The sequence below is a fragment of the Cricetulus griseus genome (genome assembly GCF_003668045.3).
Source record: "Cricetulus griseus strain 17A/GY chromosome 1 unlocalized genomic scaffold, alternate assembly CriGri-PICRH-1.0 chr1_0, whole genome shotgun sequence".
Lineage (NCBI taxonomy): Eukaryota > Metazoa > Chordata > Mammalia > Rodentia > Cricetidae > Cricetulus > Cricetulus griseus.
In genome coordinates, this window is record NW_023276806.1 from 191,120,169 (window position 1) to 191,136,397 (window position 16,229).

General features: G+C 42.9%; 1 protein-coding gene across 4 annotated transcripts in view; it reads left to right on the plus strand.

Moving 5' to 3' along the window:
• Positions 1-16,229, plus strand: part of Dgki (diacylglycerol kinase iota) — a 434,118-nt gene that overhangs the window by 233,863 nt on the left and 184,026 nt on the right. For all 4 annotated transcript variants that reach the window (XM_035451050.1, XM_035451051.1, XM_035451052.1 and 1 more), the window contains 2 exons: positions 1,391-1,473; positions 3,366-3,426. In XM_035451050.1, coding sequence (XP_035306941.1) covers positions 1,391-1,473; positions 3,366-3,426 — 144 coding nt within the window. The remainder of the gene's footprint in view (positions 1-1,390; positions 1,474-3,365; positions 3,427-16,229) is intronic.

Below are 16,229 nucleotides of genomic sequence, written 5' to 3' on the forward strand. Positions count from 1 at the left end.
TGCATCACACAGAGCAGACCCGGAAGCTCTCACCCCACCTCTCAAGCTCTTCCCACACAGCATTGCACTGGACAAACATAAAATGGTCAAAACACTACTTGCTGTAGTCGATAAAAATGAATCATTCTGCTCACTTTTAAAGCTTTGTTGGTATTGGTTCATTTTAAAAAAGATCATTTGTTTCTTTTTTTCCCCTTTAGTTCACTTTAAAAATCATCCAAACTACCTTTTGTCTGTTACAGTGGTCATCTCTATGAATATCTTGGTTTCTTAAACTGTCAGAAGGGACTGAGGAGGGTTAGGATTAAACTGGTACAGGCTTGTAGGTCAGAAAGAGTAAAAAATAGGCTATGACAATATTAGCTGATGAGCCAGCCCAAGTCATTTAACTTTAAACTTTATTGTTTAGATTGTTATTGTCTACACATAATATGAGTTATGGGTAATATTAGCTAGTTATAAATTTATTAAAATAATTTTTCTATATGAGGCTACGGTATAAATGAATAATATTAGCTAGTTATAAATTTATTAAAGTAATTTTTCTATGGGAAGCCAAAGTATAGATGAAAGCATACATATTATATATACAAAAGGTTGGTTCTATTTATATAACAATTTTATTTTTAATACAGGCTGTTACTGTGTAATCCAACCTGGATCTGAATTCACAATCCTTGTCTCTGTATCTTAAATGCTAAGATGAGCTCAAGTCACCATGCCAGGCACACATAGAATGTTTATGTGTAAAATATGTATGCTTCTGTTTCTTCTGCCTCAGTGAGAAAACTTATTTTAATAAAATCGTAAGTAACTAATATTGTCTATACTTATATGTTTAGACAAAGTGAAAATTGATGTTAAGTGGCTGCTAGTTTCCTGTATGGACTTTCCCTTTTACATTGTGATACCAAACTCTTAAATACTGTTCATTAAGCTCATATTGCACATTACTGCAATTGAGCCTCATGGAAGCGGGCTCTGTCCACTCCATAGTGAAGGGAATACATGATGACTCTAATGAAATTATGCAGATTGGACAGTTGTCTCACCTAGACATACACCCCGTGTGTATTTAAAGTCAAAGCTCATGACTGTAGCTACTGTTCCATATAGGTTTTTGGTGTGTGTGTGTGTGTGTGTGTGTGTGTGTGTGTGTGCCTGCCAAGGCCACAAACATCAGGTCCTCTTTGAGGGGCAGTTGTGAGCTGCCTTTCGTGAGTTCTAGGAGTGGAATGAAGGCCCTCCGAGAGAGCAGTATGCACTCTTAAACACTGTACCATATCTCCAGATCTCTTAATTGATATGTAAGAGAGAATGATGGGGTATGTTTTCTAGTTTTGAAATACTTGTAATTTATTTATTTATTTATTTATTTATTTATTTATAGGGAACCAAAGTCCTACAGATGTTCATGTGGTACCTGAATCCACGGCAAGTCTTTGATCTTTCTCAGGAAGGGCCAAAAGATGCGTAAGTCTGGAAACATATCACAAATCCACCCCCCCCACCTGCCATGGGCCTTCTGAATTTTAGGCAAGTGAGGACCATAGGATTTGGGGTCAAGGTTATTTATTATTTCATGGTCTGTTGAAGTTTTTTTCTGTTCACCTCTTATTAACTTTCTTACCTGTATTGTGCTTTGCTTGAAGCCCAACACCCACCATCACTGCATCTGTTTTCATCACCCCACTGTCTGATGAATTGTTGGGTCAGTGCTGGCTTCTCCTGTGCTTGCTGCTTGCTTATGCAGGACTAAAGCCTATTCTCAGGAATTCAGGGAATGAGGAAAGACTCCTTGCTCTTCTGTTTGTCTATGTCCAATTTTGGTGATACATGTTAACAGAAATTCAAGTTTCTAACCAAGGAGTCAACATATGAATGAACAAACATTTGATCTGGAGAGATTGTTTGTATATGGATACATCTAGAATGTGTGTGTGGGGGGGTAATGGAGAAGAAAGAAAAGAGAGAAGGAAAGAAGGAAAGATGGAGGAAGGGGAAGGGGAGGGAGGAGTAATGAAGGAGAGGGAGAGAGAGAGAAAGAGAGAGAGAGAGAGGGGAAGTATAGAGATTAACCAGTTGTAGTTTTGGATGCTACAGTTCACTGGGACAGGCATTTTCATTTCTCTTCTCACCCCTTTCTATATTTACATGTTTAATTGGAAGTATTGAGAATTAGGTCTAGACTTACATGACCCAACATGGCGAGAAAGAGGGGGGCATTGCTGTCATTGCTTCCTTTGCTAGGCCCATTACATGACTAATATAGTTCTGGTGACACAAGATGGCAGTTATTTTTAATAAATAGTGATGCCAGAGCGAAAGGGTTGTCAATACGGATGGTTTCCAGAAAATGATATTCTTATACAAAATGGTAAATTAAAAAAAATTTAAACTTGTAAGGAAATAAGAAATATGAAGTGGGTTTCTATCTTTCCCTTACTCTGTGCATGTCTTCACCACCAAGGTCTGCTGTAAGATGTCTTTAATGTTTGTTGAAGAACTAATTCTTTACTTTAAAATCTGCTTCTCTGGCTTGTGGTCATTTGGATTTTATATTTATTAAGATATTTTTATTACTTAAGTTATAACTTACGTAGATGTTTCATTGGGATCATAGCAAAACAAGAAATCTTTTCAGGAAAAACTACACTATTTGTTACATGTAAGTAGGTGGTAGTTTCAGGAGCAGAGCTGTCCACACAGAGCTGCCTTCGGCAAGAGACTTCGTAAGGCAGAGTGACTGTGTTTCTTAAGAGCCGCTCAGAAAGATAAAATGATCTGACCCCAAGCAGGCATATTTAAAGTAACGACAAGCCCGTGGATGTCCCCCACCTCATGCTGAGTGAGTGGGTGACTAACAGTACACTAGAGAATACTGTAGTAATGACAGTGGCTGGTGAGCCTTCTCCATCTTTCTGAAATTTTCTAAGTGAAGAGTGGAAAGTGTGGGTTCGAAAGATAAACAGACCCAGACAAAGCTAATTAAAATTAAATAAGAAGGAAACACATAAGGGTTAGCTATTATCAGTTAATTAGGGTTTCCTCCAAGAAAGGAGGAGGAGGAGTGATAGGAAATGGAAAAGGAGAAAGGAAGTAAACCGGATGGGAAGACAGTGTGGATGGGCAGGATGGTGAGCATTAGAGGAGACCGGAGGACTCCGTCTCCCAGCCCAGGGCTGCTCACAGACACCAGAGTCTACTCCTGGCTTCTGATCCAGTTGTGGGAGTCTGTTTGCCTTGGTGCTATGGGTAAGGGGTGGATCTCGCATGTCCTTGGTGGGTAGTTCCCATTCATGTTGCCCCGTGGTGCCTGTCCACAGAGAATAACGTGCTGATCTTGTCCTCCGTTTCCTCTCCAGGCTGGAGTTGTACAGGAAGGTTCCAAATCTGCGAATTCTGGCCTGTGGTGGGGATGGAACGGTAGGTCCTTGGAAGAGAATCCATTCGCTGCCTTACCCATCTATCTCCGAGACGGGGTTTCCCGTGGGAGATTTCTTCAACCCCAGTCTTTCCAGCACCCCACATGAGCGCCTGTCTGATGAGAGTAATAACCCCTAAGACATCGAAGGACTTAGCTCTCCTCATGAGTGCACAGTCAGCGTTCTGCAGTCCTCATGAGTGCACACTTAGCCTTCCACAGTCCTCATGAGTTCACACTCAGCCTTCCACAGTCCTCATGAGTTCACACTCAGCCTTCCACAGTCCTCATGAGTGCACACTTAGCCTTCCACAGTCCTCATGAGTGCACACTCAACCTTCCACAGTCCTCATGAGTGCACACTCAGCCTTCCACAGTCCTCATGAGTGCACACTCAGCCTTCCGAAGTCCTCATGAGTACACACTCAGCCTTCTACAGTCCTCATGAGTTCACACCCAGCCTTCTACAGTCCTCATGAGTGCACACCCAGCCTTCTACAGTCCTCATGAGTGCACACTCAGCCTTCCAAAGTCCTCATGAGTACACACTCAGCCTTCCACAGTCCTCATGAGTACACACTCAGCGTTCCGCAGTCCTCATGAGTGCACACCCAGCCTTCCACAGTCCTCATGAGTTCACACCCAGCCTTCCACAGTCCTCATGAGTTCACACCCAGCCTTCTACAGTCCTCATGAGTGCACACCCAGCCTTCTACAGTCCTCATGAGTTCACACCCAGCCTTCTACAATCCTCATGAGTGCACACCCAGCCTTCCACAGTCCTCATGAGTGCACAGTCAGCGTTCCGCAGTCCTCATGAGTGCACACTCAGCCTTCCACAGTCCTCATGAGTGTACACTCAGCCTTCCGAAGTCCTCATGAGTACACACTCAGCCTTCTACAGTCCTCATGAGTGCACACCCAGCCTTCCACAGTCCTCATGAGTGCACACTTAGCCTTCCACAGTCCTCATGAGTGCACACTCAGCCTTCCACAGTCCTCATGAGTGCACACCCAGCCTTCTACAGTCCTCATGAGTGCACACTCAGCCATCTACAGTCCTCATGAGTGCACACTCAGCCTTTCGAAGTCCACATGAGTACACACTCAGCCTTACACAGTCCTCATGAGTGCACACTCAGCCTTCCACAGTCCTCATGAGTGCACACTGAGCTTTCTATTGTCCTCACAGGTACACACTCAGTCTTCTGCAGTCCTCATGAGTGCACACTCAGACTTCTGCAGTCCTTGTGAGTTCACTCTTAGTCCTCTACAGTCTTCCTGAGTGCACACTCAGCCTTCCTTAGTCCACTCCCTCAACTGTACTGCACCATTTTTTATCGCAGGGTAAGGATATTGTCATCCCTGGATAAAGAACTTCACAGATGGCTAAATCCTTTTTCAAATGCAAGCTGACATATTTCCATTTATCCTTTCATAGTTGTTTGTTAACCAAATTTGTTTTTAAACCAACACATAAAAACACTAATACTACCACCAGCCCTTTGCCATTGTTAGTCATTTTTGAGAGTAGCTTCTTACTAAGATAAAATGCTGACTCATCGTGGTTTTGATTAACTTTCCCCCATAGAGCTGTTCTCCATTCAAATATCTTTTGAGAAATGTTTATTGCAATTGCCACTTTTGATTTGCATTGTGTGTCTGTGGATGGCTTCTCTAGTTCCTTGTTCAGTCTGGATATTAATCCTTTGTCAGATGTATAGTTTGTAAAATAAATAAATAAATGTCAAGCATTGATAGACAAAACTCTCAGATGCTGCTCACTTAGTGCCCAGTAACATCACAGACTGACAGTTAAATGAGGGGATGTGATGATTCCCCATGCAAACAGACCTGGGGATCAAGCTCAGGGCACCAGGCTTGTGTGTGAAGCACTCTACTTGCTGAGATGTCTACCAAGATCAAACTGTTCTTCCCTTGACTGCTTATCTTATTATTTAATTTTTATTTAACACTTAGGTTTTAATTTTATTGTTCATTTCCAGTTAAGGAATTCCTGGTTTTAGGGGGTTTTTTTGTTGTTGTTGTTTGCTTATTTGTTTCTTTATGGTCCAGTGAATGAGATGGCTCAGCAGGAAAGAGCTACCAAACCTGATGACCTGAGCTCAATTCCTGGGACAAACATGGTAGAAGGAAAGATATCAACCTCCAAAGCTGGCTTCCATCTTTCACATGCAAATCGTGGCACATGCAAGAAGCACACCTGTTCATTCATATTCTCTCTCTCCCCTGACTCTCTCACAAACAATAAATAATTAAAAAATTAAAATTCTTTCATCTGTCTTTTCTTGTTTCCTCAAAACAGCTGTTTTTAGAACCCCATTCTAAAAAATCCGCTCATACCAATTACTATGACTGCTTTCTTTTTCTTTTTTTAAAAATAATTTAAATTAGAAACTGGCTTCTTTTACATGTCAGTCCCAGTTCCCTCCCCCTCCTCTCCTCCCCTGACCCCCATCCCATCCTTTTGCTGCTTCCCAGGGAGGGCGAGTGCTTCCATGGGGGAATCTTCAAAGCCTGTCTAATCATTTGGGGCAGGGCCTAGGCCCCCCCTTGTGTGTCTAGTCTGAGAGAGTATCTCTCCATGTGGAGTGAGCTCCCTAAGTTCATTCGTGCACTAGGGATAAATACTGGTCTACTACTATGGCTACTTTCTTGTGCTTTTTTTATTACGGTTGCTGAGACTGTGGTTCCCTGACAGCTCTTAGTGATGGTTTGTGACGTCATCTGAGCATGGATGCTTTAGACTTTTGTTTCAGTCTTTGCAGCTCGTCTTTTGTGACTTTCCTTGGAGAAACTCTCTCCCACCTCTGCAGTTACTTTTGCTATTTCAGTATTTGAGGATTGGTTCCCACACTCACCATCAGTGTGTTTTCACAGTTATAACACTAGAGGGCGGCCTAAGCCTGTGTTTATTCTAATCCACTTGGTACGTAGTTCAGCTTGAAGCAAGTAATAACCTAAGAGAGCAATCAACTCCCATATCTTTCTGTAGATCTGGGCTTCACTTAAACACCTTATCCATAGCAACTTGCCTGTGCTCACACAGAAACCAGCAGCAGGCGTTTGGTGACCCATACTGCAAAGTTATTTCGTTCTGTGAATCCACAGCTCATTCAGACAGCACTGGGGGAGCACCAAGGTCCATGATGCTATGAGCTATGAATGGTTGGCACAGTCTTACGGCCTAAGACAGCTTGAACCAGCTGAAGTTGATGCTGGCCCCAATAGAAGTCTTATAGACTAGGGTTGTATGTATGTCTCTGTTGGCACCAAAGTAGGTCTAGAAGCTCTTTTGCTAGCCCAGGCCTGGGAGTGGAAGTTCTTAAATCTTTCTCAGTGTCATGGCTGGCACTGATTTCCAGGACTTAGTGCTAGACTAACTAACTTATCCTATCATCAGCAAATGGAGTATTACTCCATCCACCTGAGGCTGGCCAAGATTGAAGTAGTGTTGGTTAAGGCAGTTTGGGTTGTACTTAAGTCCCCAAGCTCAAAGGGCCAGTACAGTCTCTGGTGTGAGGCTTATTCCACCACGAGAAGGAATGCAGGCCAAATAAGAGTCTTGCATAGTGAGGCTCAAGGTCCTCACACTGGTGCAGTCAACACCATACCTACCGAGCCACCTCTCCAGCCCCTCATTTGTATTTTTTTTTTTTTGAGGGAAGTATAGAATTGGTTTAAATTCTACTCTTGAGTGGTTATTATGTCTCACTCATATCGCCCCTTGGCCTTCATCTTCACGAATTTAGCAAAGGTGAGGATAATCAGGCCAGAGTATGCTTCCATGGACCTTTCTTCTGGATCTGGAGTCTGATGGTTTGGAATCTAAGGATGTTTCATGGGTCAGCACTGGTGTTCTTCATCTCCCTAATTATGATGTTTTGTTCTTGAAGGCTTCTCTCATAGACCGGGAGCCCTGGACACCACACTGGATGCATAGTATATGCTAGTGAATGAAACTTGAATAGGGTATGTCAGTGGTTTGGGGGGCCATCAAGATGCTTGGTGGAATAGCCTAAGTTGAGAAAATAGTGGTTACACTTCTTCAAGATTTGCATTTATTAGCTTGTAAAATTCTTTATGTCTTGTAGCATAAAAGAAAAAACATGTGTGCTGTATGTGTGTGAGCTGGTTAGTTTTCATTAACTAGACATATCTGAGAAGAGGGAATCTTAATTGAGAGCATGCTTACATCAGAATGGCCTGTAGACAAGTCTGTGGGATATTGTCTTGATGAATGATTGATGTGGGAAGTCCAGCCCACTGTGGGTGGTGGCACTCCTGGACAGAAAGCAGGCTGTGCAAGCCACAGGGAGCAAGCCAATAAGCTGCACTCCCTTTGGTCTATGCATTAGGTCCTGCCTCCAGGTTGCTGCCCTCTTTGAGTTCCTGTCCTGTCTTCCCTCAGCGATGGAGCATGATTGAGATGTGTAAGCTGAATAAACCTTTTCCTCCCCCAAGTTGATTCTGATCATGGTGTCTTTCACAGCAATAGATAGCAAAACCATCCTGTCTTTTCCAAATTGTATTTTGTGATGGATTTCCCACCACAATGCCCGTTAATTCTGCAGTTACAGGTTCTACAGAGATATGTTTGGGGATGTGTTAGTGCGGTAGCGAAAGGGTCATGGTCCCTTTTCTTTCTAGTCTTAGGGTCACAGCTGATATCCAGAATAGATGACAAGCAAGCAGAGAAAATTGTGGTGAGTTTATTTAATCCAAGTTTTATTGACAAGGGGTACTTATTGCTCCTCTGCTTAGATCTGATGAGGATTAACAGTGCTGGGCTGAAGGGCGGATGCATGTTCAGATCTTTCTTGGACTCCGTAGCTTTCTTCCTCCCAGGTATGGGACAGGACCCCTTCTTCATGTGGGCCTTACACTCTGTCAGATGAGGTAGATTAGATCTTTCATGGCCAGCACCTGAACAGAAAGGCAGGGGGAAAGTTGGAGTTGCATCATTAAGCTCTATGGTTTGCTTCAGGGAAAAGAGTTCTAGCTTGCAAGCCACCTCGGTGAGGAGAAATTCTGATTTCTGTGACTCACCATGGGGAAGAGTGAGGGAAGACAAACAGGAAAGTCAGAGCAAAGTCTTTGCTTTCTGTGTCTCTCATTTCAAAGCACTCAATATGCCCGAGTGTGGTTGGGCGACCAATTTCCACATTCCAGTACTAGAATAGAATTTTTCTAGCTTCCTATATTAAGAATTATATCCAGATGACTCCGCCAATGCCAGATACAGAATATCGTTTGTAGTGTCACCAGCTCCCAGGTTGACTACGTTTAATGAAAGGTGAAACTCATTCTGAGTTGGCTGCAGTTATCTTCCTCACCTTAGAGTTCACCTATCTTCCTTGTGACTTCAGCTCCCCACTCTCCTCTTTTCTCCTCCAAGTATCAGTGACAGCTAGATAGAACTTGAGGACATGTCTGGTGATAGGGACTGAAGTTCCTTATTAACCCAAATTCATTTGAATAGCCTACTTACGATTCCCAAGCTGCAGATCTTTACTGACGAGCGCACCTTACATCCCGGCCCCCACCCTGTATGCTCGCCCTGCTGGGCCCCTCCACCACCCTTGTTCCTTTGCTGTTTTCTCTACTAGGCAGATATATATACAAAGCACAGTGTTAGGTCACATAGTACTGAACCTTCTCCACAATCAGGTACATATTTTGAAGGACAGGATTTCAATGCTTACATGATAGGAAGACAGCCAAGCCCAAGGCCTGTGTGAGATAGTCATAGACCTTGAGCTAAAGCTCCGAAGAAAATGACAGAAGAATTCAAGGAAAGTTAGAAGTTTGTTCTATCAAGAAAACAAACAAAAAACAGTTTCAAGTCATAGTTTGGATGCTAAAGTTTAAGAGGAGACTGAATAATTGACATTTGTTGGAGACCAGGAAATGATGGTGTCTTCAAGAAAGCAATCTCCATGGGGCATTTGGGAAAAACAAAACAAAATGAAGCAAAATCAAATGAACAGCAAAGCTCAGAGTGATGAGTGGAACACCATCACGTTGTGAAGAACTGCCAACAGGCAGATTCAACCCCAGCATTCAGAATCTGAGGACTTCCTGTGCTGTTGTCACCTGCTTCCGCTCTGTTCTGAGCAAGGTCTTTTCTGCCATCTTCTTGTCAGATCCACCACAATTAACGGCTGCTACACAGCACTGCGCATTTCTTAATGTGCTGGATTCCTTTTCCTCTCAGGAACTTTACCTGCGTACCTAACGTCAGTAGGTACAAGTAATTTGTGCTTGGGGTCCATGACCACTTGGCAATAGTCATGTCTAAAATGAAAACAACACACTCACCCTGGGCACTTCATGGACTCATCATTTTTGTCTTATCAGTGAGAATCAAAAACTTGAATTATCCACCTTAAATAAACTCAGTCTTACTTCATTTCTTTTCCATATTAAAATGAGGTGTCTGTGAAGACAAGTGAGCTTTACAAAATGTTTATCACATGTGATTATCAGTTTGGAATGTGGTTTTAAAATTTTTATGTTTATGACTGTTTTGCCTGCATGTATGCCTGTACAGCATGTTCATGCCTGATGATGAAGCCAAGACATGGAATCCCCTGGAATTGGGGTTATTGATAGTTGTGAGCCACTAAGTGGGTGCTAGGAACCAAACCCTGGTCCTCCAGAAGAGCAGTCAGTGCCTTGAATTGCTGAGCCAAATTAAACTTTTTATTTTGCATGGAGGCAGAATTTACACCAAGAGACAGCCTAGTGGATCCACAAGGGAGAATTGCAAACTTTAACCAAGTGGAGTGCAATTCTCCAGCGTGTTGGGTACATATTTGACATGAGGTATGCAGCCTTCAGTTAGTGAGCACATCCGTCACAGTAAATGCAGTCAGAATTCTGCAGTGTGGTGACAAGATTCAAGCAGGAGTTACAGATGGAGCATTTTTGGCGGCTGCTATTGCTAACATGTTAGCCATTAACCATGTCGAGTGTGCAACATGTTACGCAATTGACATTTTGTGTTATGAAAAAGTTTTTAGGCTTCAGTTTTCAGTTATTTTGATTGTATGTTAATAAAACACACACGGGAGACAGAGTGATCTCTCCTTCACGAATGCACTTGGAAGTAGATATGGGAGAGGTGGCTTTTCCACTATTTCTGTGACATTGTAAATCTGCAAAGACAACTGTCGAGATCTCTAAGACTCCTGAAAGCCAGAGGTACAGTAGCTCAGAATACTGCTGTTCAGGGGCACTGTGGTTAAACCATGTTTGTAGTCTGGCTTACTCTAGAAGACATTTTTAAGGAGGAAAATTAAAAAGAACTGGGCAAAATTTGTTTCATATTTCCTTTAAAATTTACAGAAAGCACCCCAATCTGGAAGGTATAAGTGTACTGTGAAGTATTTGATGTGCTCTTTTCAGTGTCTTTGAAATCTGACTGATACTGCAGATATGCAACACATCCGGTTTGGATCTGCCATTCAGAGGCCAGTGACTCCATCTGTAGATAGTATAGTTGTGGTCTCTTTGCAACTGGTTTGCCTAAGTCAGAGGCGCATAGAGATGTGTCAAGTGGTGTGATTCCCTCTTTGAACCCTAGGCTGAGATGAAACTCAGATAACTCAAGAGTGTTCTGAAACTTTCATGCTTTTAAACTAGAAATAATCACTCTTTGGCCAAGCTGTAGATACTTGTCTTTACTCTCGGTTATACCACTCTGCCAAGTGCTCTGTGCTGGTTACTCGGCTTACACTTCGAGGAGTACATGAACTTAGCAACTTGAGCCATAGGCACCCCAACTTGTGCATAGAATAACCTGTGAACTCTGCCCTTCTGGCTCCTGACTTGGAGGAAGTAGGTAGGACCATCCAGTTGACCCTTTGCTATTCCAGAGTCTTATTAAATATCTACAGTTGGGTTGATATTTGCCATTCATTTCACATTTACTTCTCCTGTTCATTTTACTTTCCTAGATTTAGGGTTGTACGTGGCTCTTATTTCTGAATGGGTGGGAGTACAGGGAATAAATTATACAGACAAGACCAGAACAGGCCTCCCTTCCTCCCTTGACCTCTGCCTGTCTGTATTCCAGCCTCCCATGAGAAAGCATATGGTGTGCCCTCAGCATGCATTCATCAATGTTAGGGAGTGCATGGATGTCCTAAATCTCTACCTTCTTTTGTCTTGACTTTCCTCCTGGTTCAATTTTAATCAGTTTCTTTAGACTTTGTGGCAAGTTATGAAGTTCGTAGATTAAAAGTTAAGCATATAAAATAAGAAAAAGAAAAATGATGGTTTAGCTCCCCCTTGGCATCCATGGGTGACTGATTTTAGCCCCCCCTTATAGATACCAACTTGGCTGATACACAATCCTTCATGTAAAATGCCGTAATATTTGTGTGGAACATACCCACATTCTTGTATACACCTCAACTCATCTCTGGTCTATCGGTAACCGCTTATGCTATGTAAGGGCTATGCAAATAGCTGCACTTTTAGGGAACAATGACAAGAAGAAAATGTGTCCCTGCAGTATAGACATTGGATGTTTGCTTGAAGACTTTAGTCCACACGTTTTAAATCCTTGATATAGAGCGTCTAGCATCTAGAGTCTGGATACAGAGGGTTGAAACTGACTGGGTACCTGTCAGAGTCTGATGTTGTGCCTTGCTTTTCTTTGAGCGTAGAGGGATGTCACTGTCATTCTCCCCTGATTTCCCAAAGCATGTGTCCTTCATTCTTTTCTGCTTCATACAAGGCAGTCAGGGTTTGCCTGTTCCATTAGAGGAAAATGTGAATTCACTGTCATCCATAATCCTCAGTTCCATCTGATGTCAGTGCACCGTGGAAGGCAGATATTACTTGGTGTCCTTCTGTGACAGTTAGAGCTGAGCACAGGCAGGTGGTGGCAGCATTGGCCAGCTGCTGCTGCAGTGCTGTGCCTGCTCAGGCAAGAGGCGAGGCAGGGGGACCTGGTGCTCTCAATCTGTCAGTCCTGCTGGTCCTCATGAAGGAAGGGCAGAGCTCTGCAAGCTGGCTCAATCAGGGTAACTTTCTTCACTGGTTTACAAAAAATACATCAAGTGCTGAGTGTTGTAGTGAATTAAAGAATAAATTGGAAGAGTGCTGGTGGGCTGGCACAGATAATTTGGAGAACATTTAGAGCCCAATAAAATGGAGAACCGATAGGAGAGCTTGTCTTAAATCTGGGCTCATGGCAACAGCAGGTCTCTGATTATAACTAGGGAGGCCAAGCTGCACCCCCAAAACAGCTTCGGTGCCTGAAGATCTTTTATATAATTTTGTTGTGCTTTCATAAGAACAAACATGTAGGGTGTTACCAATGATCCTTCATTTCTCCTGCTCCTGCAGCGTATTTGTGTCCATCACTTTTGACAGCCTCTTTCTGTTGCAGGAAAGCTTGGCTTTTGCTATTATTTGTAGTTTGCAAAAGGCAGACTGCATGGCTTAAAGACAGGTGAGGGTGAGGCTGATTTTCAAGTTTAGGGCTCAACTTCCTTCAAGTAGAGTAGAGGGAAGATGGTGTTTTCCTTCTAAGAAATGACTTCCACTGGTGAAGTAAGAAGACTGGAAGAAAAGTCCAGTTGGGTGTAGCAGCTAAGTTCTTGCTTGTCAAGTATGTTCAAAGCAAAGCCTGCAAATTCAATGGAGAAGATGACAGTAAAGGGCAGGCACAGGTGCTCTTTGTTTTATAGATGAGGAAGTGACTTGGCCACTCCAGTACTCACCGGAGCTTGGTTGCAATGCCAATGTCTTGGTCAGGTTCCATGCCCCACCACTGTGCTGCCTTCTGGGCAACTGGATGTTGAATAGTAACATCGTATTTCTTGGAAAGGGGGAAAAACTCTTTGGGACTGTTCCAAGAGTAGATGCTGATTCACCCCAGCCAGAAGACCATCTGTGTGATAGTGGTCATTCATGAGAATAACAAGACAATAAAAGAGTTGTAAAAGGCATATGATACCATTCGATGATGAATATAGCAATGAGATACAAGATGGCATGCTTGTAGTCAAGGAAAACTATTGGATCAACAAAATAAGGAGACTGAAATACACATTCACACATACAGATGCATACACACATGCATGTGGACTCACACATACATAAGGCACAAACAGGTACATGTGCATACATGATACACGCATTCCAGTTTGTAAAGTAAAAACCTCTTTGTGAGCAAGTCTGAAGAATTATGCTTAGCCCTTTTGCGACAAGGGTATGAAATTCACAAGCCCCCTGGGCTCTGTGCGGAGCTGAGCACAGATCAAGCAGAGCTCTTGGGAAATTCTTTTGAGAAAGCAGACAGCAGCTGAGCCTAAGAAGGTTTGATTGGCAACCGATATACTCACAGGAAGTCACAGGACACTTCTCAAAGTCATTTGTAACTTTGCAGTTTGTGACTAATCCTCTTTTCCATCCCTTTCGGTGTGAGCCTTCCAGTGATTTAAGAATTTTTCTTTATAGGCTCCTGTTCAGAGGCAGTTTTTTCACTTCCTATCTGTTTCATTTCCTTACAGAGCAGTGTAAGAGTTATCAGACTAGAACTGCGTTTGCTGTAGGTGGTGAAGACACCTGTGCTAGAAAAACATGCTTGGGTTACTGGGAGGCTGACAGAGCCTTTCTCGGTTTCTTCCAGATATAGCAAGTCACAGTTCCGTGGGACATGGCCTCAGGAATGGTCGTCTGCACTCTGTTCCAACTATCCTGTCCCCTGTCTAGAGGGCACTATGTGCCAGTACAGCCTCCTACCAGCAGGAGGTGTGTTTCTTCCCTATTGTTAGACAGAGGGCAACCCGGATTCCTCCATTCCTAAGACCTGGGAGCAGGCTGCCCCAAGCTTTCACCTCACCTTTGGCACTTTGTGTTTTGTCAGTGGGCCAAGAAGACATGTCTTTTTCATCTCTTTCCCCTGTTTTTCCTGTGTTTAGAGTGAAATCAGATGTTGTAAGGGTAAACTAACTAATATAACCATCTTCCCAAAGGAAACAGAGGCCAACTAAAATAAAACCAATTTCTTACTTAAATCTGGGATGGAAAAGAGGAGGGTGAATGGCCATCTCTCAGAGAAGTTTTGTGGAAGCTCCCATTTTTCTTCTCTGGATGGGTTGTGGAATTAGATTTTGAGTTCTATCGCATACATGCTGTGTGTGTCTGCCTTGAGCATTTGCATGGTGTGCCCTCTTTGGTAACCTTCCACATCCTTCCTGCAGTTTCCTAGAACTTTGAGCTCTCACTGTGTTTAGTGGTACTTCAGTGGTTTAGCGGTACTTCGGTAGCACCCGAGTGATAGCCAGCGGGGCCATGAGAACTGATTGGCATCTGAAACACTTGACTGGGATTGTGTGCAAGAAGAGCTGGAGAAACCTAGGTCACAGCCTAAGCATGGTCCAGGGGTAGCTCTTGACACTTACAAAGGTCTGTGTTTTTAGCATATCACATTTAGTGAATGCCGTGGTGAGCCTTTCTAGAAAGTGAGCATGCCACTGGGCTTCTTTGGTAGATGGCAAGGCTTATGTCCTGGGAAGGAGTCACTGGAGGACAAAGGATTTTACACTCTCACTCTGCCTTTGCATTTTCTGTGGAAAAATCAGGAGATCTTTCTGAGTCTAGGTGAAAAACTCTGCAGGTTACTGGATTTGATTCAACAACTTCTTGCCTTGATCTTATTTTCCCTTTTGCTTTTTTTGAGGTAGAGGTTACGCACACTCTGTTGGCCAGGCTGGTCTTGAACTACTGAGCTCAAGCAATCCTCCCTGCCTCGGGCTTCTGGGTAAATGTAACTGCAGATGAGTACTACCATGCCTGGCTTTGATCATCTGTTTCTGAGCTTTCTCTAGTTCCAGAGATGCCAAAGGCACATAATTTCTAGAACTGAGTTTTGTATGATTGGTTTGTTTAGTAATTTTGTGGTGCTAGGAACTGAACTGAGGGCTTTGTGCAATGCCTAGCAGGAAATTTACCATTGATCTGTATCCCAGACACCTCCCTATTTTGCTTTGTCTTGAGAAAGGGTGTCAGACATTGCCTAGGCTAGCCATCTTCCTCCCTCAGCCTCCTGAGAGGTTTGGAATTGTAGGCATGTGCCAGCAGGCACAGTTATGCTCACCTCTTTATGAAAACGTGTTTCTCTTCAGTGGTGAAGAGACTGGCCCCACTAACTGCTGTCAGTCTTACCTAATTAGGAATGGCGGTTCTAATGCATGGACGAGGAGACTCTGATGTCACTTTACCACTCAGCTCTCTTCTAAAGTGGAAACTAAAATAGAACTATCTTATGGAGTCTTTTTACGTTAATTTATTGTTAATGGCTTCATCCTGACAGTTTTAAAGTTTAATAATGTGATTCATTAAAGGATTTTGCTTGGGGAGAGCATGGAAATTATAATCAGTGTACCATCTTTTATTAGTGTGAACTCTGAGGGCAGCCATTTTGTTTTATCTAGTGTGGCTCAACTCATTAATCTCGTTATCTCAGTTGCTCTGCTCTGTTGGGTGTACAGTTGGTAGTGCTAACTAAATGCACTGCTAAAATGTTGTTAAAAAAATCATGACACGCATACCTACAAGTATAGAATAAAGATGTGCCACTCTTTTGCTAAGCTCTTGAATGAACCAGTGAGACAATAAAGTTCATCTATCAGAGAGTAGGTTACGAATTCTGTAGTCTCTAGCAAGACTTTTTTATTTTATTTTTTCCAAATTCGAGATAAAATTGGTTAGTATGCAATGGGGAACCGAAGCTATCACTTTTAAAGTTATCTCTTCATGGAGT